We start from the raw sequence: 25247 nt of genomic DNA on the forward strand, positions 1-25247 counted from the left end.
ATCTCCTGTTCACATCCGGAGACTGTATCTCCTGTAAACATCCGGAGACTGTATCTCCTGTACACATCCGGAAACTGTATCTCCTGTTCACATCCAGAGACTGTATCTCCTGTTGACATCAGAAGATTGACTCTATCATTCATGGTGAATGGATCAAAGGTAGGAAGACGATCAGAGGGACACAGAAGCTGCAGATGCTAGATATCGTGAACTGACAAAAAAAACTACTGGAGGGCTCAGAGTTTGTGGGTATAAATAGTCAGTGATCATTTCTGGTTGGGATCCTTTCTCAAGATTGTTAGACTAGGTGAAATTACATGTATAATAGAAACTGAGGAATGAGTCCAGAGGTGATAGAGCAATAGACAGAAGGTGCGAGAGATGGAGAGATAGGTTGAGGGAAAAATCAATGTAAAGGGAGCTTAGAGAAAGGAAAGAAAGAGAGAGAGATGTACGGGAGAGGATAAAGTGAGTTGGGGTCATCCCAAAATTAGAAAAATTAATGTTCAGGCCATTAGGTTTGAGGAGTAACTGTGATCAATTACTCCTCAGGTTTACATTTAGCCTCACCCTGACAATGGATGAGTTCAAGGACAGACATGTCACAGTAGAACCCTTCGGCCCTTCTAGTCTGTGCCAAACCATTTTTTTGCCTAATCCCACTTACCTGCAGCCAGCCCATAGCCCTTCATGCCTCTCCCATCCATGTACCTGTCCAAATTCTTCTTAAATGTTAAAATTGAGCCTGTATTCATCACCTCATCTAGCAGTTCATTCTACACTCCCACCACTCTCTACGTGAAGAAATTCCCCTAAACGTTTCCCATTTCACACTTAACCCATATCCTCCAGTTTGAATTTCACCTATCCTCAGAGGAAAAAGCCTATCTACACTTAATCTGTCTACTCCCCTCATAATTTTAAATACCTCTATCAAATCTCCCCTTGTTCTTCTATAATCCAGGAAATAAAATCCTCACCTTTCCCTATAACTCAGTTCCTTAAATGCAGACAACATCCTAGTAAATCTTCTCTGCTCCCTTTCCATGTTATTGATAGCTTTTCTGTAGTTAGGTGACCAAAACTGCACACGATACTCCACATTTAGCCTCACCAATGTCTTCTATTACTTTACTATAACATCTCAATACTTTGATTTATGAAGGCCAATATGCCAAAAGCTATCTTTAAAACCTTATCCACTTATGATGCCACTTTCAGGGAATTATGTATCTGTATTCCCAGATCCCTCTGTTCTTCCACACTGCCTTGTACCCCACCATCTACCATGAATGTCCTTTCTTGGTTTATCGTTCCAAAATGCAACACCTCACACTTGTCTGCATTAAATTTCATCTGCCATTTTTCATTCCTTTTTTCCAGCTGGTCCAGATCCCTCTGCAAGCTTTGCAAACCTTCTTTGCTGTCCACAACCCCTCCAATCTTAGTGTCATCTGCAAACTTGCAATTTACCACATTATCATCCCAGCACTGATCTCTGAGGCACACCACCAGTCACAGGCCTCCAGTCTCCACTACTCTCTGGCTTCTCCTGTCCAGCAATTGTCGAATCCAGTTCACTACTTCATCATGAATACCTTGAAACTAATGGCATTACGATCATTGCACCCAAAATGTTCCCCTACACATACTTCTGTCACTTGTCCTGTCTCGTTCCTTAATAGGAGATCCAGTGCTGCACTCTCTCAAGTTAGTACCTCGATATATCGATATATCGATTTAGAAAACTTTCCTGAACGCATTTGACAAATTCCAAGCCACCCAGCCCTTTTACAGTATGAAAGTCCCAGTCAGTTCATGGAAAGTTAAAATCTACAACTACCACAACCTTATGTTTCCTGCTGCTGTCTGCCACCTCTCTACCGATTTGCTCCTCCAATTCTCACTGACTACTGGGTGGTCTATAAATAATACAACCCCATTAATGTGGTTGTATCTTTCCCGTTCCTCAGCTCCGCCTCTATAGTATATGAGCCCTCTGGTCACTCCTGCCTGAGAACAGCTGTGATATTTTCCCTGACAAGCAATGCCACTCCCCCCTTTCATCGTCCCCATTCTATCACGTCTAAAGCAACGGAAGCCTGGAACATTGAGCTGCCAGTCCTGCAGCCAAGTTTCACTAATGGCCACAATGTCATAATTCCACATGCTAATCCACATTCCAAGCTCATCTGCCTTTCCTACAATACTCCTTGAATTGAAATAGATGCATCTGAGAACATTTCCACCTCATACTACCCGTTGACCTCTAATGGTGCAAGCAATTTTCACATAATCTTTTCCCTCCTCCACTCCTCTATCTGCTCTACCCCTCTGGTTCACCTCCCCCTGCAAATCTGTTTAAACCCACCAGAGCAGCAGTAACAAACCTTCCCGCAAGGATATCAGTCCCCCTCCAGTTCAGATGCAACCCATCCTGTCAGAACAGGTCCCACCTTCCATGGAAGGGTGAACCGGAAACCTGAAGCCCCTTCCTGCATCATGTCTTTAGCTACTTGCTAAACTGCATTATCCTTCTATTTCTAACCTTACCAGCATGTGGCACGGGTAGCAATCCTCAGATCACTACCCTGGAGGTCCTGTCCTTCAGCCTAATGCCGAGGATGAATGGTTGGGAAGTATAAATATTCGGCTGCAGGAAGCTCAAGTTTGGGCCCCCACACCGAGTGTCACCTGATCTGGGTTTGGTCACACGGCTGTAGAGAAGGCCACATCAGAGATACCAAATGCAGTAGGTCAGATCGGACAGTGTGCAGCCTGGAAGTCTGTTTGTGGAGGGGGGGGGGGGGGGTGGGGGGGAGGAGTTGAAGGGATCTTCAGCAGAGAGTCCAGGTCAGAAATGGCACCAAAATCTGCTGTGATGTGAACCCTGCTGTCGTTGCCGCAGGAGCCACTCACCCTACTTTAGAGCTACAATGCTCCAAATTGCTGCACTCTGGTTCACAAAGCACTGTCAGCCACAGCAGGGAGAGTCTCATCTGGTGCTGGCTCAGGGAAGCTATTATCCATGATCTGAGAGGGAAGCCAGCCAAACACAAGCAGTGATTAAATATTAAACCATACTGATCGCAAATCTGGAGTACAGATCTAGCATTGAGACACTGATACTGATACAAGCTGGAAGGTGAGAGACCAACAGGCTTCTGCCGAGGCTGGAATCTGGAGCAACACACACTTTGCTGGAGGAACTCAGCAGGTTGAGCAGCGTCTGTGGGGGAGAGAGAGGGGTGGGAGAGAGATAGAGAGAGAGAGAGAGAGAGAGAGAGAGAGAGAGAGAGAGAGAGAGAGAGAGAGAGAGAGAGAGAGAGAGAGAGAGTGGTCAACGTTTCGGACCTGAGCTCCTCGCTGAGAGAGAGAAAACATCATCTGTTCTTCTCTCGACCACTGATGCTGCTCAAACCTGCTGAGTTCCTCGCAGATGATGGTGAGCTGTTTAACATTTAAAAAATATTCTGAGGCACTGAGAACCGCACCCTTTGTAATGTGCAGAAGGCAAGACCTCACGAATCAGAAAATATTTAGATTTGTCACGTCCTGCACATCACGTGATGCTCGACCTTCTACAATGGCCAAACCTATTGTCCGATCATAACATCTGTTCCCATCAGCATAATATACAGAACCATCTAACCTACTCATCAACAAACTTCGATATACGGTAATTAATGGTAAAGGTTATTGTCACATAATACTACATTTAGAATGTAACATACATGAAATTCTTTAACTTTTGTCTACTGTATGATGGTCAGAGTCGCCAATTCGTCCAGCGGCCCACACAAGGCCTCTTACAAAAATCTTTAGTCATTTATTGTCATATACATTATACAACGTACTTAAACTTAAATTCTTACCTGCTGCAGTTGAATCAACACTGTGTAAAAATCAACAAAAACCAAACCCATTCCCACTCTGACATGTCTGTCCAAGGCCTCATATGCTGACAAACCAATGACACCTGCAAATTGGAGACACAACATCTTATATTCCGACTGGGTATTCTCCATCCTGACAATATTAACATCAACTTCTCCAGTTTCCATTAGCCCCATCCCCCAAGCCTCTCTCATTCCCTATTCCCTTCCTCCTCCTATCAGAGGGCTACCCCCTCCCCTATCACTTCTCAACTTTTTTTCCTCTTCTACCCTCCCACCTGGGTGTCTACTTATGACCTCTTAAACTCTGCGAGATTTCTTTATTGTCATGTAATAAAAGCCACACAGTATCATACCGAATTTCCTTAAGATTCGCCATTAGCAGAATTTGCCTGGTCTCCCTATTTTCAGATACCCTGCACCAGTCCTCTGCTTACCCAGAGTCTGCAACCCCTCCAGGCTGCTACCAATCATAAATGCCACAATCTTGGCTGCAGACCCCGCGTTCGCAGAATTTTTAAATAAAACCACCATCGGCTCCATAAATAGGCTGTTTTAATGCCTATATGGGGAAGACTGTAGTCTAACCGGGCGGCGGGACTCTGTGGGAGGTGCTGCATCTCCGCTCTCCATGGGCCTACATCAGCGGCAGTGCTGCCATTACAACAGATCCAGCAGCATCACCATGTTCTCTCCATGCTCCCCCTGTACTTTCCTGCCTCCTCCCCTCTCCCCTACATTTCTATTCTGACAACTGCCTTTTCCTGTTTATACCTTGACAAAGGGCTCAAGCCAGAAAGATTGGTTACCCTTTACTTCTCCAGCACGTTTATGTGTTGCACTTCACCCCAGTGTCTGCAGACTTTCTTGCTTAAATTCAATAGTATACTTAATTGAATTAAAAAGGGACAATAAATACAAAAATTAGATAGAAACCAAATAATCACAGTGCAAACAAAAAAGTGACGTTCTTCTTGTGGGGTTGGAGCGTCCGTGATTAGTGTGACGAGGGGAAGTTCAAGAGGCTGTGGGAAGAAACTGTTCTTGAACCCAGAGGTGTTGGTCTTCAGGTTTCTGGCTCTCTGCCCGAAGGGAGCAGTGAGAAGAGGTTTTGACCAGGGTGATGGGGTCCTTTATGATGTTGGTTGCCTTCTTGAGGCAGTGACTCTGACTATGTTCCTCCAACTGTTAGTGGAAGATAAAGGGAAGATCCTGGTGCTGGGGTTTTCTGCTCAACCTCGAGTTATCAGCAGGCACCAGGCAGGGTATCACCACCAATCCCCTTCTGACAACTGGAATAAATCCAGACTGCCTTCCCTTCCTGCCTTTCCAGTCCAACCTGAAGTCTACTTGAGCGAATGGTGCCTCCCTCACCGGCATGCTCATGCAGAACTTCTCAAACTCTCTTTAGAACTTTACACAAGATCCACGGACACCTTCCATCACAATAGTTACCAGCTCAAAACAAAAACAATTGGACAGAAATGGCCTTGCACAAAACCATTACCAATCTCTCTGTCCCCAGCAGGTTAGTTATAAATAACCTGTAATGTCAGCAGAAGGTTGAAAGAGGAATGGATGTGATTCCTCTCCTTTAATGGGATTCATGGGATTACTCTCCTGTGAGCCAGCATGGAGTCAATGGGCTGAATGTTCTCATTCAGTGTTGTCTTAAGCAAGTTGCCAGTGGATTCAATCATATCAGTTTTGAAGAGCTCCAGCTATCTGCTGGTAGATGGGAATGGTGGTGACTTGTGATTTTTTTTCAGTCACAGCAATATCTTTATCTCCATATCTTGTTCTTGATTTATTTTTAGTCTATTTTTCATGCAACGAAAAAGTCCGGCTGTAAAGGCGAAGATTCTCAGCCCTTACGTTGGGGGGACTTGCCTTCTTGAATGTGCCATGGCCGGCTCCAAGGTGCCGACTGCGACCCCTCTTAGAGAAGGATAATGGCAGAGTGCTGCGCTCCGCTGCCTGGCTGTTGCGGCTGGTTAGAGGCAGGCCGATGACGTCGCAGTGATGTCATCAGGCTGAGATGCAGGAGTGGGATTTTTAAAACGCCAACAGCGTGCATGGCAGAGAGGCATTACAGGCACGTTCCCATTTAAGAATAGCAGTGAGGGTTTAGAATAGCAATGAAGAAATAATGAGATTAAGCTGCTTCTCAACCTCGTGTTTTATGTTAAACAGATATTTTATGCATAAATATTATCGTGGTTCTCAGTACCCTCTTATGAAGTCTGCCATTTTTTGAATTTACTATAGTTAATGGAGTGGAGAAAACACCATGCAAATTACACTGACACAACAGTAGTCCAACAGTGTTAATTGTGGGGGGGGAGTGGTAATAGAGTGTCTATTACAGTGGGTCAGTGTTGATACTGTCCATTTTGTGACAAATAAACATGAACATCGTTGGATACTGTTAATACTGTGTCCATTGTATTAATATTGTGAACATTGCCCTGGGAAAATGTTAACATGAAGTCAACCCAGTGGCCATCCACTTCAATTCCACACCCCATTCCCACACCTCATGTACTGCCATCCACAAACTGGGAACAACATCTTGTATTCCGTCTCATCAGTCTCCTACCAGACGGCATCAATATTGATCTCCAATTTCCGTTAACCCCCGCTCCCACCCCCCGTCTCTCACTTTCCCTCATCCCTCTATTTCCTTTCCTTCAGCTCTCCACCCCCTTTCCTTCTCCCATCATGGAGCATATATCTTCCCTCTTGACCTCTCTCTCCTATCCCCTCCCACTTTGATCCACTTATCATCTGTTGGCCCCTCCACCCACCCAGCACTCCTGACTCAGGCCCAAAACATCGACCGCCTTTTACTTCCTGTGGATGCCGCGTGACCTGCTGAGTTTCTCCAGCACATTTGTGGACTTCAATGGACCCCAGCATCTGCAGATTTCATGTTTACCTCCATATTATAAGGCATATTTTTGTAGGTTACATTGCAGTTGAATTCCATTAAAGTAAATTATGTTCTTTAATGAATCAAAGTACAAAATAAAACTAGAAATTCAAATCAATAACTATCCCTGTGCAACACCACAGCACCTAATAGCCTGAAAACACCTGGGATTGTCTGATCTCGGAAGCTAAGCAGGCTCAGGATGGGTCAGTAATTGGAGGGGAGACCGCCTCGGAATATCAGGTGCTGTAGGTTTCTGTCTTACAGTTGACAAAAGTTTCATGTATGTTACATTCTAAATGTAGTATGACAATAATGGAACCTTTACCTTTTACAAATGTGCTGGTGAAACTCAGCACGTCACACAGCATCCATAGGATTGGTCACCAATGTTTCATCAGGTATAAGTGAATACTGGTAGGGGTTTGAATAAAGAGGTGGCGGGTGGGATGAGGGAGGGAGGGAGGGGGAGAGGTGGAGCACAGGCTAACTGGTAAGAGGTCATAGTGGATAGAGGTGGGAGGGCAGAAGAGAAAAAAGCTGATGTGATAGGGGAGGGGGGTATATCTCTGACTGGAGAGGGAAGGGAAGAATAGGGAAAGATAGAAACTCGGAGGAGGGGGTTAATAGAAAATTGGAGGTCAATGTTAATGCCATCTGGTTGGGGAGTGCCAAATCAGGATATTTCCTGAGTTTGACAATGCATGAAAAGCATTAAACAGTCCAACTCCTACAACTATTCCCATTGTTCTCTACACCCCCTGGAAGCAGGGGGATTCGAATGAGCCATTGCAAGACTGGATTGAGTATGTGGCTGGGTTTGGCGGGTGAGCAGTAACAGGGCTTGTCCATCCTTCCCCTGAACAGGTTGAGGAGGAGCTGATGGGCCAACAGAAGAAGCTGAAGTGCACGGAGGATGATCTGGACAAATTATCGGAGGGACTCAGAAGTGTGCAGGAGAAGTTGGACCTGTCGGAGAAGACGGCCTCTGATGTGAGTGTTGTCAGCTGTCGCTGGCTCATCCTTTCTGGGTGAAGCAGATAGTAATGCATCACAGTATATAGATTTAAAGGCAAGTGGAATAAATACTGGGATAAGTTCCTTACATTGGATGGGAACCAAAAGATAAAAATAATATTTAATATTTTTTAATGTTTTAATTTAGAGAAACAGCACAGAAACAGTCCCATCCATTCCAAGAATCCATTCCACCCATTTACACTCGTGTGATCAATTAACCTACTAACTCCTTTCATCTTTGGAATGTGGGAGGAGCCCAGAGCACCCAAAGGAAATCCACATGGTTGTGGGGAGAACATACAAACTTGTTCCAGACAGCGCTGGATTCAAACCCGGGTCGCTGGTGCTGTAATAGTGTTGCGGTAACCAGGCTACTCCAATAAACATTTATATTAATGATTTGGATGACGGGGTGGTAAATTGAGTGAGTAAACATGCGGATGATACAAAAATAGGGGGAGTTGTGGATAGTGAGGAAGGTTTTCATGGACTACAGAAGGATTTGGACTGTTTGGAAAAGTGGGCTGAAAGATGACAGATGGAGTTTAATGTAGATAAGTGAGAGGTGCTTCATTTTGGTAGGAATAACCAAAATAAATCATAGCATAGAATATAGGAGCTGGGAGGTGATGTTGAGACTGTTTAAGGCATTGGTGAGGCCAAGTTTGGAGTATTGTGTGCAGTCTAGTCTCCAAATTATAGGAAGAATATCAATAAGGTAGAGAGGGAGCAAAGAAGGTTTACAAAAAAGTTGCCTGGATTGCAGTATCTTGAATACAGAGAAAGATTGAGTAGACTGGGACTTTATTCATTGGAGCGTAGAAGGTTGAGAGGGGATTTGATAGAGGTATTTAAAATTATAAAGGGAATAGAAAGAGTAGATGTGAATAGGCTCTTTCCCCTGAGGGTAGGGGAGATTGGAACAAGGGGTTAGGAGTAATATAAGAGGAAGTGGTGGCTGAGTGGAATGATCTTCCGGCAAAGGTAGTTGTGGCAGGGTCAGTTCTGTCATTTAAGAGTAGGTTAGATGAATACATGGATGTGAGGGGGTTGGAGAGTTATGGGCAAGGGAGTGGGTAGGTGGAACTAGTGGAGTTAATGTACATCAGTGCAGACTAGAAGGGCCGATATAGCCTGTTTCCGTACTGTAAAATGTTATATGGATATATAAACAGGAATGTTGGAAATACTCAGCAAGTCAGGTAGCATCTGAGAAAAAGATTTAACATTTCAGAATAGAGACCAACTGTTTTTCTCCCTCTATAGTTGCTGCCTGACTCGATGAGTGTTTCCAACAGTCACTGGGTGGGTTTGAATAGAAATTCAATCTCAGTTCGAGGAAGTGCTCGGTATCTGAACTTCAGGAAAGGTGTCAAGCTGGGTGAGGAGTGGAGAAGGATACTGATCAGAGCTGACATGTTTCAGGTCAAAGTGGAGAACGTTCCCAGTTTTTCAGAAATAAGGTCCAATAGCAGTTTTCAAAATTGTGAAATGTTTTGAAGGCAAAAACAGGGAGAACATTGCCATTGATGGGAGGCCACAAAGTTAATCACAGTACTAATAACAGCCCTATCAACATACTTAGAGCATATTTAACACAACAAAGTATCTCAAGGCATTTCATAGGAATGTTACAAAACAAACTGTGCCACAGCAGAGATGTTGGGGCAGTTGACATCCATTTTGGAGGGGAAAATGGTAAATCAGACTATTATTTAAAGGGTGAAAGATTGCCACATGTTGTTGGGGCAGAGGGACTCAGAAGTGCTTGTTCATGAATGGAATGACGTTGGCTTGAAACAGGTAATCAGAAAGCAAATGGGATTTTGGCCTTTGTTTCTGGAGGGATTGAATTTAAGAGCGGGAGAGAAGATTGAGGACAGAGATGAGGAACTGCTTGTGGCAAAGGTTGGTGAGTCTGAGAAATTCTCTCGCAAAGGAAGCAGTAAAGTCTGCCTCATTAAATGTCTTTAAGACACACATAGATTGCTGAATAATGGGGGAATTAAGGATTATGGGTGACAGGCCGGTAGGTGGAGCTGAGTCCACAGTCAGATCAGCCATGATGTTATTGAATGGTGGAGCAGGCTCGATGGGCCAGATGGCCGACTCCTGCTCTGATTATGTTCTCATCACTAAAAGGTTGGTTAATGAAATTAGTTTTAAGAAACTTCATAAAAGGAATAATAATTAGAGAGATAGAGAGATTTCAGGAGGGAATTGAGTAACTGGGAATCTTGGAAAACTGATCACACGATAGCACTGTTAAACTCAGGAATGACCAAGATTAGAACTGGGGTGACAGAACCCTGGAGGTGATCCCTGGCATGGACAAGGAGAATGAGTCACAGAGGAAGACAAAAGAAGGGGGGGATTTCTGAAACCAGACCCTGCTTGACAGTGCGGGCTGACATTCACAGGGTGCGTGGAGCAGCAAGACATGTAACTAGTGGACTTCAGATAATGCAGGGGAGGTAATGGAGGATAATAATTGGATGAATACCAGAGCCTTTTATGAAGTTGGAGTGTTTGAAACTGGTGAGCTGTGTTTACTCATGCCCACTATTGAAATCTTCTCCACACTTTCAGAAAAATGATGATGGTGGGGGTGGTGGATATAATGGTGGTGGTGGTGGATATGATGGTGGTGGTGGATATGATGGTGGTGGTGGGCATGATGGTGGTGGTGGTCATGATGGTGGTACCGATGGCAGTGAAGAGAGTTTATTGACATACACATAAATACAATGTACAGATGCAGTGAAATTCCTACTTGTTGCAGCCACACTGATCACCATCTACAATTAAATTACAGGTTGAATATCCCTTATCTGACAAAATGCATGGGACCAGAAGATTTTCAGATTTTTTTTTTCATATTTTGTAACAATGGAACTAAGCAACTCAGTAACATCAGCAGAACATCTGTACCAGCAATTAACTAGCAACAACAAATAACGGCAAGCTTTTTGAGTGCTGACATGATGCCACAAAATTTACATGAAATGTTTAGTACTTACCAAAAAAAACAATCTCTGCTAACAAAAGAAGACCACCTCCCCACTGCTGCCGCCAGTCCCAACATCTCCTGACTGCCGTCGCCAGTCCCAACACCTCCCCACCGCTGCCGCTGGTCCCCGACAGCCCCCCCCCACTGCTGTAACCAGTCCCGACACCTCCCCAATGCTGTCGCTTCCAGTCTCCGACACCTCCCAACTGCTGCCGCTAGACCCGACATCTCCTGACTGCCGCCACCAGTCCTAACACCTCCCCACCACTGGCGCCGGTCCCCGACTACAGTTCCCGCTCCTGCCCGGAAGCCCGAGGCAACTTCTTCAATGTGGACAGCACCACACCCGATGTTGAGAATGGAGTCGCTCTCGCCAACTCCAGCTGCAGCAAATGCTAGAGACTTGGAACCAGCTCCATATGGCATCTTCCAGGCCAGAAGTAAAGATTTCTTTTTTTTTTACCATTATTGTAATCACTTGCTTAATTTACAAATTTGTTACTCGATGATTGGGGTATTGTCTTTGTACCACAGAGCTCTGTTGTTACCAAACTGACGCCAACAGAGCGTCAGAGCCCCACATGGGCAAGTCAGGTGTTGAATTCTTTCCTCATTTGTGACATCATGTTGGCCCTAAAAAAAAAATTGGTTTTCAGATCTTTTTGGTTTTCGGATCTTCAGATAAAGGGTATTCAACCTGGTACCACAAAATGCCAAGATAGAAAAAGAGATAATAAATATACAGTTAAAGGATAGATAAAGAGTCACAGTTGTAGTTAGTTTTTAAAAAATCACATTTCAGTAGAACAGACAGATCTTTTGGTGGTCTTGGAGCAGTTTATAGTCAGGTTTAGGGTCGTAGGGGAGGTTCCAGAGCCCTTTGGGAAAAAAAAATGTTGATCCTAAGGGAGCTGGACTTCTGGCTTCTGTACCTTCTGCCTGAAGGGAGCAGTGAGAAGAGGGAGTGATCAGGGATTAACATTCAGGTTGTTGCCCACTTCTGCCAGTTTGTGACCACTGATGGTGGCCATCAGATGCATTTGCTGGATGCGATCTCATCAGTGGTGATAGGATTAGTTCATTTATTGCACGGTTATTGACCTGAACCTTTTCCTTCACTTCTCCCTCCACAGATGCTGGCTGACCTGCTGAGAGCTCCCAGTACTTTCTGCTTTTATTTCAGATGTCCAGCATTTTAGTGTTTTGGGTCATGACGATAATGTGAATGTGTTATATTTAAAATCACCAATTGTCGGTCTCTGACAACCAATGTTCCCTCTAATTTTGAATAGCCAGTGTACGCAAAAATCTTAGGTTGTGCAAAAAATTTTCCTGTGACAAAAGTCCTGCGTACTGAATGCTTGTGCAAATGTAAATTTGAAATGGTTTCAAGATCACTTTGGCACAGTTGATCTCTCATGGCTAATAAAACTGTATTGGCATGTTTTAATGTAATACAAGTCTGATTAACTACTTGTTTAACTAACTAACTAGCTAACAGAAACACTTTGCGAACAGATTATTTTCAATAAGTATAATTATTAATTAGTACATTATTTTAGGTAACTCACCTTTCGTGTGCACATCAATTTCCTTTGTGCACTGGTTGCAAAACATGTATGCGCGCACACATGCACAGCTTAGAGGGAACAGTGCTGACAACAGGTTTCCTCTACAACAGTGAACACATCCCAAAGTAATTCTGCCTGAAAACCTTGGCCACTGGAACTGTGTGTGAATGAGTGAATCAAAAGTGCTTCCTTTACAAGCTAGAACTATGGCAGTGGAGAGCACCAAAGACTTCAGGTGGTGGGATCTGAAGCTGAATACAGTCTGCCAGCAGAACTCAGCAGGTCAAGCACCATCCGTGGGAGAAAAAAGAATGGTCTTGAGAAAGGGCTTGGGCCCAACACGTCAATCATTCTTTTTCTCCCACAGATGGTGCTCGACCTGCTAGGTTCATCCAGCAGGTCGAGCATGGCAGCCTTAAACCTAACAGCTTGAACATCAATTTTTTACAGCTTGGGTAACCTCCCTCCCCTCCACCCCCACCACCACCCCCCCATCTGGTTCGACTGTTTCCATCTCCTTTTACTTACTCCTGTACTTTTTGATCATCCCTTTCTCTAACATGTTCCCACCACCCCCTCTACCTATCTATCCTGTACCCTCTCACCCCTGAGGCCTTCTTCCAGCTTTATATGTGTAATTTAACCTTTTTTTAAATCTTATTGGTGGTAAAGCCTCCCGACCCGAAACGTTCTGACATTTCCTACCCATGGCCGCTGACCCAATGAACTCCTCATCCAACTTCTGCAACTTTTGTGTTTCTTTAACAAGGAGAAAAGTGAGTTTCTCTGCTTTAGATTTCCTTCTGCCTGAGTTCTGGCCAGATGTGCACCCTCTCCATAACTCCATTGGCCAGATGTGCATCTCTCTATCGGCCAGATGTGCAGCCTCTCCACTGACCAGCTGTGCAGACTGGGCGGATACTGCATGGCCCTGGGATCCGGCCCACTTTTTTTCCTCAACATTCCCAAATAAGGTGAAAAGTGCCAAATTCCAGACTGGGACCCCCGTTGACGTCAGTGAGGGGCGGGGCCAGCGGTGCGGCCCCGGCACGTTGATTGGTCCGACTTCCAGCCACCCACCCTGCCGCAGCTCCTGCAGAATTGCAGGACCGCCCGAACTTGCAGCATGGCCGGAGCGACGTCGCTGGACTCGGTGCGGAGAAAGATCCAGACCCTGCAACAGCAGGCGAACGAGGCGGAGGACCGAGCCGAGGGGCTGCAGCGGGAGCTGGACACGGAGCGCCAGCTGCGGGAGCAAGTCAGTGAGAAAGCGCGGCACGAAGGCAGGATGGGAGGCCGAGCGGGCGGAGGGACCCTGGGAGTGCGCAGAGTGAGCACCGGCGATGCCTCAGCGCTGACGGAGTAGGGCGGTGGCCGCCAGAGGTTGCTCCGGGGTCCTAGTGCCGGCCGGGATAACTCGGAAAGGTGATAGAGATCTGGAATATCTCTGCAAACGAGGGAACAAGGCTTCCCTCCTCACTGGGGGAGAATTCTACTCCGAATCCTTTCTGTGTGCTTCTCATTGAGATTTACCTTGGTTCAGATAGCTTGGTTAATCTTCAAAATGGTCCCATCCACAGTTGGGGTAGAACTTGCCAAGGCAGTGGATGGATTTACAAACTGTAGACCTGGGGGTGGGTGAGGTGGTCAGACTGCCCACGGTAGGAATTTCTTGGAACCATTGAGAAGTTTCACTCTGGTTAGAAAGAGAATGCTGAAATTTGTGTTCTGGTCAGTCTTGGGGATTATAACAAAGGAATAATTTGGTGATTTTTCGCAAGTTAATACTTGAAAGAAGCCTGATTGGAAAATTAGTTTGGTGTTTCACCTTGCTGTGAATACATCCACTGTTTGGAGCAGTGTCTAAATGGGATTATGGTCAGCAGGGCACTGGTGCATGCTACCAGCTAACGAGGGATGTGGTGCTCAGGGGGTAGGTGTGTTCTGTTGGACCTTGAATGTACCGTGTGCGATGTGCAGGGCAGAACCTGGTGTCTATTACAGCAGCCAAGGTGAAGAACTAGTGCAGGGACAAAAAAGATGCTGATGCTTTTTCGAAAGGGAAGATGCTTCCTCTTGAACTGAAAGCAAAGATCATACCTACCCATTTATTGAGTTGTTGATGCAAATAGCTGAGGTGGGTGAGGGGGTGGTGTTGGATTAACTTGGTGGAGATGGGACTTGTGGATGGTGAAATAGTGTGGGAGATGATTGTGCAAAGCAGGCAGTAGGATAGTCCACCAGAGCAGAGGGGCAATTTGCCAGGATATGAACTGTGGCCATAGATTGGGGAGCATCTCCTGGGAGGATTTGTGGCTGGAGTTTGCCAGAAATTTGCATTTGTACCCCAGCAAGTTTGGCATTCTGAAAAGGCAGGGGTATCCTGAACTTTTTGGCTGAGCTTCACCAGATAGGAGTGTATTAGTTTTGTATAATTTCAGTGGCAGGACTATTGGCAGGTGGCAGAGCTGAGGTGTGGTTGTCAGTTGGGGGGGGGGGGGCTAGCCAGTTTACCACACAGTGAGGTTAAACTGGTGGTAAGGGGTCTTGGCCAATGAGGTTCTAACTGTGTGGTAAGGGGTCTTGGCCAATGAGGTTCTTGAGAAGTTCATGGGCAGATTGTACATCTGCATACTCAGCCCTTGGGTGTTAACGAACCCAGGCATAAATGATATCACTGCCCATATCCAACTGATGTGGTCATTAACAGCTGCAGAACAGGGAAGGTTGAGCCAGGTTGGGGATGGAGACCTTGTTATTATGAGAGGTGTAAAGTGTGACACAGGGAAAGAGCTAGGTGTAGACCTCATGGGATGGGATGTGTGGTGCTCATTAGTTAGAAATAACTGCATTTTTCAGTAGGTTTTGAAGAATAATGTTTCCACTCCAGAGGGGAATTGTCTGTGGACCTAAACAAGAAAGTTTGCAGATGCTGGGGTCAAGTGCAACAAACAAACCTGCTGGAGAAACTCAGCAGGTCACACAACATCCATAAGAAGTAAAGGTTAACGGACGTTTTGGGCCTGAGCCTTTGGCTAGGTACAAGTAAAAACAGCCAGGAGGCTGAATAAAAAGGTAGAGGCAGGGGGCAGGCAGAATGGAGGGAGGAATGGGCAGGGGAAGAGCACAGACCAACAGGTAAGAGGCCATAGGTGGATACAGATGGGAGGGTAGAAAAGAAAAAAAGATACAGCTAGATCTATCACTTTTCTGCTCTTTTCTCCACTGACCTACACCTGTGACCTCATTTGTGGGCCTGTGCTTCTCTCCTGCCCCCACCTTTTCATCCAGGTGCCTGCCTGCTTGACGAAGGACTCAGACCCAAAACATCGGGTGCTGCGTGACCTGCTGTGTTTCTCTAGCATCTGCGTATTGCCCTGTCTGTAGATTAAGTGCTCCCGGACATTTCCGTTTAAAGTACCATAAATAAACGCCCTTCAATCTCATGATGGGGGTAACTTCTGGTGGGAATGGAATATTCTGCAGCAAGTTCTTCCTGGTATTTCCCACTGACTGAGGGATCTATCTGTGCACACCCAGCTGTTCCAGGATATTGTGTACAAAATCGTGAGACAAAAAGATCTGGTGAATGCAGAGAGTTTTTTTGCCCTGAGTAGGGGAAATCAGTAATGAGAGGACATTGGTTTAAGGTGAGGGGGGAGAGATTTAACAGGAACCTAAAGGGTCATTTTTTTTTACACAGAGGTTGATAGGTGTATTGAATGGGCTACCAGAGAAGATGATTGAGGGAGGTTTGATTCCAATGTTGAAGAAAAAAATTGGACAACTAGACAGATTGGATGAGTTTGAAGAGGGATAGTGGAAACACAGGCAGCCGGGTACTATTGTTGTGGGGGGGAGGGGGGTGATGATTTGGTCAGTGTGGGCAGGTTGGGACGAAGGGCCTGTTTCCACACTGTGTGGCTCTAATCCTTGTCTGTATGTTTATCCTGGGGCTCTGAGAAGCAGATGTCCTGATTCAGCATGTCCTTGAGCAGTGTGTGCCTGGTTCTGCAGCAGGACCAGGGTGCTGCTCCATGGGAGGGAATGTGCTGAACACTCTGCCCCTGCGGAATAAAGCTGCATTCAGGCCAAGCAGATGGGACGATCATCAGCTCGGTGGAGGATTGCTGTGGTGTTTCATCCTGAGATCGCCCAGTGCAGATCTTCGTGGCAAGTCCTTTTGGACACTTCCTGAAGAATTCCTGGAACTGCGGGTGCTGAAATCCTGAGGAAACGATGAGCAGCCTGGAGGAGTCGGCAGGTCAGGCAGCATCCATGGGTCAAAATAGTCAGTCAACGTTTTAGGCCGGGACTGTTATCAGGGCCAATGCTTTTGCTCCTTACAGTGAACTGTCACAGCTATTTATTGTTCTGTCACAGTTCCTCAACTTTTACTCCATGTGGATTCAGTTTTCCACCATTACAGTTCAACAACATAGTCTGCCCAACGCTGTGCTTGTAGTTTACATAGAAATGCTGGAGCAACTCAGCAAGTCACACTGTGTTCTTGTAGCAAAGACAAAGATAAATAAACAATGTTTCAGGCTCGAGTCCTTTGTCATGGTATGAACAAAATGCAGACAGGTGCCTGAATAAGATGGTGTGTTGATGGGCAGGGGGAGGAGTGCAGGCCCACAGGCAAGAGGATATGGGAGGGAGGGCTACTGCCTTGTCTTCCCCATCCCTGACTCCTTTTCTGCAGCTCCCCACCTGATTTCTTCTCCATTCAGAGAACTGTCCCCTCCCACTTCACTTCTCAGCTTTTTTACCTCTTCCATCTCACCCATATCCACCTCTTGCCTGTGAGCTCCTTCCCCCTGCCCCTCTCTCTACCATTTTATCAGGCACTCGCCTGCTTTAAGCTCCTACATTGATGAAGGGCTCAAGCCCGAAGTGTGTGGTTATGTATTTATCTCAGCGACTTGGAGTTTCTCCAGCATTTTTATGTAAATTACATCATCAGAAGTTGTGATGAAGTACCTTTAAGTCAAGAGGTGGGAACCTTTGTGATAAAACACCCACCCTCCTTCTTCAGCTGCTAGGTCAGTGCCACCCCACATGGAAGAAGCCCTGAAGGGACCACAATCTCCTTCACCCAGAGAGACCTGGTGGGACCAGAGTGGATCAGTTCAGGACTGGTTTGAGGAACTCAGGATGTGAATCAGCATGTGGGATGATCCAACACCATCCTCCTTGCCTGTGGCTGATGCATTGGTCAAGGTGACCAGGACTCGGTCCATGCAGGGTCAGTCCCTCTTCCATGCCAAGGGTATGCTCTGGGAGAAATGGGGGCGACTAGAGCAGTTCAAAGCTGGCACTGATCAGAAACAGTGGTCAGCATGGAGAGGCCACTTCTGTAACCTCGTGGTCTGACACCCCTCCTGGTGATGTTCCTCTCAAGTCCCAGGGGATCAATGATGCTTTGGTGATGAGCGCAGAAGAGCAGGCAGAATGGTTCTGCACCGCCCTTTGGCCCACAACAATGTACCATCTCAGATAAACAATCCACAATCAATCTAACCCTTCCCTCCCTCACGGACTTCAGCCCACTGTTTTCCTTACATCCATGTGTCCCCACCATCACCTGGCAAAGCAATCTAGGCCCTTACAACTCAGGGTAAAACACAAGGCTTGTGTAAAACGATGAGTTGGTAAGTGGAGAAAAGGGCTGTTGAGGGCTATGTGTGTCGAACAGCCTGCCGGGGGAACAACTGAGCAATCTCAAAACCAACTGATTAGTTGGGAGATTTGGTCCTACACATCTGGCAGTGAAGGGACCTGATCAGAGGACAATTAAGCAGCTGGCATGGCATGGAATCTGAGGATGTTCCTGTCTTCTGTGTTGGTGGGGACTGGATGCATGTGCACCAGGGAGTTGATAAGTGGAGCTGGAGAATTGCCTCATTCTGGGTAAGATGGCCAAGAGCAACCAATGTCTTCATGGCCAGTGTGTGATTGGATGTGCTCTGTTTCCCTGGCACCTCCAAATTCCTGGTCCTAGGCACGCAGGGCCACATATACAGCTGCCAGTGGCTCTGTGCTGCTCCCATTCTTTCTGCTTGCTGTTTGACTGCTTTCCCAAGTGTTCATACCTAGTGGAAGCCTTTCCTGTTTTAGACAATAGGCACTTCCTTCCTGGAATGCAGCTGGAAGCTGTCTTGAGAGCAGGCTGGGTGGGACATCAGGGAGAATGTTAACATGCGTTTCAACTGAGAGCTCGAATGCCCTGAAGCTCTCCCCCCCACCTCCCCCCAAGATGTGAGATGTGGTGCCATCACAGTGGAAGTTGAGTTTTTTGACAAATTCGAGTAGTGATGGGAATGAGAAACTTTGGGTTTTGAAGAATATTCTGGAAAAGAGATGCAGGCAGGCATCCTGTTGGTGAGAGAGCTGCCAGGGTGGGTGGGGGATGGGTTACCATTCCTCATGGTCTTGTAAGCCATGGAGTCTTTTGTGTTGCGATCCACCTGTGTGAGCTCACCATGTCACCACTATCTAGACCTCTATCCTGAGGTGCTTGTTCCTGATCCTCCCCACCCAACCCTCCCCTGTCCCCACGCCTTGGTCCTGTTGCTGAGGTAGAGAGTCTGCTCATCAATGAAACTTCCAGCACAAACTTCTGTACATAATTTGGTACAAATTATAGGGGGAAGGGAGGCAGGGCTAAATCTCAGACCAGTGGTGAGATTATTACAGCACCAGTGACCCAGGATCCAATCCAGAGCTATCTGTATGGAGTTTGTACAGTGTGACAAACAGAAGTACCTTCACAGATTTCGCTCGAGACAAAAATTGAGAACAAAGAACATTTATTGTACGACAGTGCAAAGTTGGGTACTTCCCCTTACCCTGGGAATACACACACATACTGGGGCTCACCCAACTTTTATACAGTTCATTTCAGTGTAGAGGTACCCTCCCCCCACCCCACCCCCTAACATTCTTCTGCCTCCTGGATTGGTTTGGCATTTGGTAATTCTGTCTGCCTACGTGCAGTTTCTGTAAACTTGAAAGACCATGGGGTATCCCCCTGTCAGGGTCCCATCATGTCATTGTCCTTATTCATGAATCTGCCTTTGTCCTTATTCACACATCTCATCCCCCAGGACTTACTAATTCTATATGCAGAACTTTCTAATTCTTTCTATCACTATAAGACCCTTATTCTATTATACTTGCGTAACCCTTCCTCACACTCTTATTGGAATTCATCCCTACTCAGCACTTACTTAACTTCCTCTAGTCTAGTATTCCTTATTTCATTCATACTAGCTGTACTTCCTATATTCTATTATCTCTCACATACAGTCTCCCTGTGAACTGTGTGGGTTTCCTCTGGGTGCTCCCATCTTCATGTTGAAGCCAGCGTGTGAAGCAGACCCATTCCTTGTACCTGCTTCTCCTATGAACGCAAACATGCTGGAGAAACTCAACTGGTCACGCAGCATCCACAGGATGCGATAGGTGTCCAATGTTTCAGGTGTTGGAATCTAGGGGTTAAAACAGTATGAAATAAATGATTAATTAATAAGTGTATATTTACTGCATGGTTCAGGGAAAAAGGAATGTGATTAAGTGGCAATCACAGCAGGGAGCAAAGTTGGCTGAGCAAAATTGTCTCTCCAAAATACAGGGAGAGGAAATGCATAAAACAATTTAGGAGGAATGCTCAAACTAAATGAGGTGGTGAGTAGCACAGGAGACACAGGCCAGATCAGAACAAAGAATGGCCTGTAAGAAACAAAGGGAATGGAAAACAAGTCTAGGAGGAAGATTAAGGCAGGAGGAGGTGTTAAAGAGAACAGCAGAAATTGGCAGGACAAGAACAGAATGGTGATTAGAGATATCTGGGGATGAATTAATTTCTGATCAACACAACGGGATAGTCTGGCCAGGAGGATTAACATGGGAGTGCTACACCCCAGATATCTGCAAAACAGGAGATGACTTGTGATAACCCTTATGCAAAAAGATCTAGCAAAGGAAGCCAACTTTTGTTCTGTATGATAAGGTTGACCTATATAAACTGAACCAACTGGACAATAGGGGTCAGTCTTGGGGAGTAGCTCACTGTGCAAGTGACCTATGAACTAATGAGTGACCCAGAGCTCTGTTAAGTTTTATTCTTGTGCTGTGTAATAAATTGACTGTTGAACCGAATACCTTCTCCTATCACTTCATTCAAAGAACGCGCTGGACTCAGACTACACATAGACTAAATTAAGAGTAAGTTAAAGCCAGAGTCCGACACAGGCCTAACCCATTCGTCAGCAAAATATTAAAAAAAACAGGTAGATGCCTCAATAAAAAAGATGGGGGGAGAGAGGACAGGCTAATGGGTAAGAAGTGCCTACAAATGGGAGGGTAGCTGAAGTGACAGGGGGAGCTCTGTGAAAGGAGAAGGAGGGGTAGGGAATGGGGAGGCACAGGGGAATGGTTTCTTGTTTTTGAAAGAGGTATCTGAAGCTTCTGGGAAGGAGAACCTCAGAATTTTCTGTCGGGCAGTGGCGATAAGGGATGGACCTGGGACACTAGATATATCAGGCAGGGTTAGATGTTTCGAACTATGATGTGAAGAAGGGTCAGATCTATATCAACTGAGCTGGGAGACCCCGTCACAGTGGCAGGCTCCTCAGGCTGTGGCTGCGAATGCCCCACGCATTGTGGACCTGAGATGGAGCTGCGCGCAACCAGTTGAGGGGTTGGAGTGTGGCCATTCCTGCCCCCTGTAGTGCCAGGCACTCTGTCCAGAGGGTCACTTTAGCCGTGACGACATCCCACATCGGGCCTTGGGGCACGGGTGTCATGGTGACTGGGACAGCAAGTGGTTTGAATCAGATGCGAGCAGAGCCACATGCTCATCAGCAGAAGGTGTGAGCTCTCAGCTTCCACTGTCACAGACTGAGGGTGGTCCATTCTGCACTCCGATCCTGGCTCCAAATCTTTGATCCCCACCCACTATGGAACTGTCTCTAACCTCGTTGCCTGTGGCCAAGGTTCCCAGGTCTCTGGGCTTCCTGAAGCCTCCTTGAATGGCTTTAATCAATCGTTCTGGTTTCATTTCTACAGAGCAGGATGCACTGAGTGATTCTGGCTACCTTAGGGAAAATAAATTTAAAATTAGCTTTTCACTATGAGAAAAATAGATGTTGAGGACAAACGGGAGACAGCAGATGCTGAAATTTGCAGAAAAAACCCAACCTACTAGAGGGAGCAGCATCTGTCGGGGTAAATCAAATGGTCGACGTTTCCACTCTGAACCTCAGGACTCGAGGAAGGGCTTCAACTTGCATTCTTTTTCCCCCAAGGATGCTTCTCAACCTGCTGAGCTCCTCTAGTAGATTGAGCTTTTGCTCTGGATTGCAGCATCTGCAGGAATAAAGAGGGAGGTGAACGAGGAAAGTGCAGGGGGAGGAGAAAGAAACTGAGAAGTGATGGCGGGAGAATGTCGAGGGTAGCTGTCTTAGTGCCTGAGCATCAGGGATAGTGGAGGGAGAGCAGCGAGAGAGGCTCTCCCAGAACTCCCTTCAAAGTCAGGAGGAGAACCTTTTTGGGGCAGGCATCCCTACTTCACAGTGAAGCAGCTGAGTGGAGTTAAATAGGGAATGAGAGCATCTGCAGAAGTAGAAGATTGGGTTAAGAGTGAAAGGGTAACACTGGGGTCCACACAGAGTGGGAAGAGAGTGGAGCGAACAGTCAGTAGAGCTGGTAGCTGTGGGCTTGATTTTGACATTTAAGTTTGGATAGATATGTGGGGGATGAGTGCATGTTTATGGGCCCCCCTTTCCTATGGAGCAGTCAAGTTTTGGGTTTTTTTTCTATGCTTCTCTCCTACTGTCTGCATACAAATATTTTTATTTGAATGTGCCGTGGCCCCTAGGGTGGCTGTCGGGCCCTCGTTGAGAATTGCTGGACCAGATGGGTCGAGCGGTCTTTCTGTGGTGTGGTTGTTAAAGGTTGAGATGCATCAGTGTGTGGTTTGAATGGAGGCCGATTGTGCAGACTGGTGTTTGTTGGAATTGCTTGGTCAAGCGGCCACAAAGTGAGTGAGGCCTTGAGTGGGCACATGATGGGTATGGGGGGGTGGGGGCGTGTTTGGATCCCAGTTTGTGTCCCTGCTCCAAACCGAGAAGGAGAAGCCCCTCAGCCCTTGTATCGTTGTGGTCATCTGGCCTGTGAGACTGACTGGTGTGAGAGCACCCCGTGAACCTCGCTGTCTCCTCACCACAGTGATGTGACTGACATGAGCTCTGCTAAACCTGATGTGGCTTTGCCCAGAACAGTTGAGCCAAGGGCAGTGCTGCATGGAGAGAGTGCCCAGTCCATAGGATGTGTGGGGCAGGGGACAAGTGAGTTGGTGGGCAGTGGCCATCTACTCTGACTTCACTGCTGGGGGTTTGCAAAGCATCTCATTTGAATCTCACAGAACTCTGATTCCAACCCTTGTGTTAACCTGGTGCAGTTGCTCTGTGATATTTTTCTGCTTAAACATAGAATGTAGAAATCTACAGGACAGTACAGACCCTTTGGCCCACAGTGCTTTGCTAATAACCTACTGTAACAACTGAAACTCCATTTTTCTTAGTTCCATGTATATATAATCTCTTACAGATCCTACCATATCTGCCATTGCTGTCAGCGCATTCCATGCACTCATCACTCTCTGTAAAAGATGTTCTTGGAGAACATAATGAGAGGGAACAAGCGCGACTTTGTTTCCCCAGATCGTCGGTGCAGGAAGGTTTGTAGCTAGCAAAGAGAAGTTATTTATTTTTCAGAAACTTTTACAGTGGCACGGTTGGTGTAGCGGTTAGCGCCTCGCCTTTGGAGGGCCAGTGATTGGGACTGGTCAAATCTTGTAAGGCATTTATACGTTCTCCCTGTTTCTGCGTAGGTTTTCCCCGGGGACTCTGGTTTCCTCCCCATCATTCAAAGTATACCCGGGGGGGGGTGGGTGTAGATTAATGGGGTGTAAATTGGGCGGCACGGACTCGTGGGCCAAAATGGCTGTTACCGTGCTGCATGTCTGAATTTAAAAAAAATTTAATTTTGAAGTTTCAGTTATTGGGGGATTACTGAGGGTCAGAAAGACTCTCACTCACTGGTGCTTGGAACCATCCCATATATTGTGCACTTGCTTTGTTGTTGCACTACCTGTTGTACTTGCGGGCTGACTTGCCTGAATAGCGCACAAAATAAAGTTTGCACTATACCTCGGTGCATGTGACCATATACAATTCCATTCAGCTTCCCCTCTGGAGCCTTGGAATCACTGATTTGACTTTGTTGATGAGTTAATTGTCATATGCATTGAGCAACATGGATATGCATCAACCATTTCTGCAGGAAGTGAGTTTTCAAGAGTAACTGGCCAGCCCCAGAGTATCACTGCAGGGTTCCTCAGGGCAATGTCCTAAGCCCAATCACCTGCAAAAATGCTCAATTAATGACAGGAACAATCTGCTGGAGGAACTCAAGTTGATCAGCATTGGTAGCAAAAAGGAATGACATCATGAAGAGCAAGTGCAAAGGGGAGTTAGTATAATGAGTGACAGGTTGGACAGGGACCAGTGGAGGAATTGGCAAACCAAGGAAGGGGGAAGGATGGCAGATGCCAGAAAGAGGGGCAAGAAGGAAAAAAAAAGGTCAGGAAGATGAGTCATGCAGGGTAGAGTGGGAGTGGAGAGAGGATGACGATGCTGGAATGTGATGAAGCGAGGGTGATGATGATGGTATAAGAGCCAAAGGGAAGAGCTGTTAGAGAAGGGCAGATATGACCAGATAAACCTGGAGGGGATGGAAAAAATACAGGGGAAATGTGGGTAGAAGGGGATGAAACCAGAGGGGGAGGGTGATGAGAATGGGTAAGGGCTGGGTGGAGGAGACAAAAATGGGGCAGGGTAGAATGGAAGTAACTTGAAAGAAGAGACAGGGGACTGGGGGACTCATTATCTGAAGTAGAGGCCTTCCATTCCAGGAAATCTGAGATGTTCTTTAAGGCAACATGGATCTCCTTCACTGTTGTCAAGAGTTATCTCCTGCATTCCTCCATTTCTTGGAGATCAGCTCTCAACCCCCTCCCAAACAGAATAGGGGCAGGTTTCCCCTTGACCTCACCTTTAACCTCACACTCGGCATATAATTCACCATTTCTGCCAACTGCAACTAGACCCCTCCACCAGATACATCTGCCCCTCCCCACTCCTTTCTGATTCCACAGGCTTCACTCCCTCTGTGCCTCCTTTGTCCACTCATTCCTCCCTACCCATTTCTCTGTGTGAGTGTTTGCCCATGTTCACCACATTGCCCTCTGCACCTTTTGCCCAAATGCTCGGTTTGGTTTTTTTGCACTTCCAATTAAGTGGAAATTCTGCGGCGCTTGCAAGGAAAAAGGAATCTCGGGGTTGCATGGGATGTCATGTATGTACTCTGACAGTAAATCTGAAATGTCAATGTTCCCTGGTCTTTGAACTATCTGCTCATGGAGACCACATCCTCAATGTACTCTGTCCAAACTAGTCATGTATGCCACTATTTAGTCAAATTATCATGTAAAAAGAACAGAAATGGGCCATTTCTGAGCTAAACTGTTCTCACATCTAATTCCAAATTCCATATCCTTTGATACCCTGATTAAATACTGATCAATCTCCTCCTTAAAAACCCCCGATGATCAGGCCTCTGCAGCTGTATTTGGCAATGAATTTGACAAATCCACGACCCTCTGTTTTAAATTCTAAGACTGCCCTCTTGTTCTGGATTCACCCACCAGGGGAAACATCATATTCACATCTACTGTCCAATCCTTTCAGCAT

General features: G+C 46.3%; 1 protein-coding gene across 5 annotated transcripts in view; it reads left to right on the forward strand.

Moving 5' to 3' along the window:
- The window catches only part of LOC138758890 (tropomyosin alpha-1 chain), a 97870-nt gene that overhangs the window by 32742 nt on the left and 39881 nt on the right, over positions 1–25247 (forward strand). For 3 of the 5 annotated variants that reach the window (XM_069928437.1, XM_069928434.1, XM_069928433.1), the window contains exon 2: positions 7696–7821. In XM_069928437.1, the coding sequence (XP_069784538.1) occupies positions 7711–7821 (111 nt within the window). In that variant the 5' untranslated portion in view covers positions 7696–7710. Of the gene's footprint in view, positions 1–7695; positions 7822–13520; positions 13688–25247 lie in introns of those variants that run through there. The other 2 variants (XM_069928436.1, XM_069928435.1) reach the window with 2 other exon arrangements.

This window comes from Narcine bancroftii, chromosome 3, assembly GCF_036971445.1.
Source record: "Narcine bancroftii isolate sNarBan1 chromosome 3, sNarBan1.hap1, whole genome shotgun sequence".
Taxonomy (NCBI): domain Eukaryota; kingdom Metazoa; phylum Chordata; class Chondrichthyes; order Torpediniformes; family Narcinidae; genus Narcine; species Narcine bancroftii.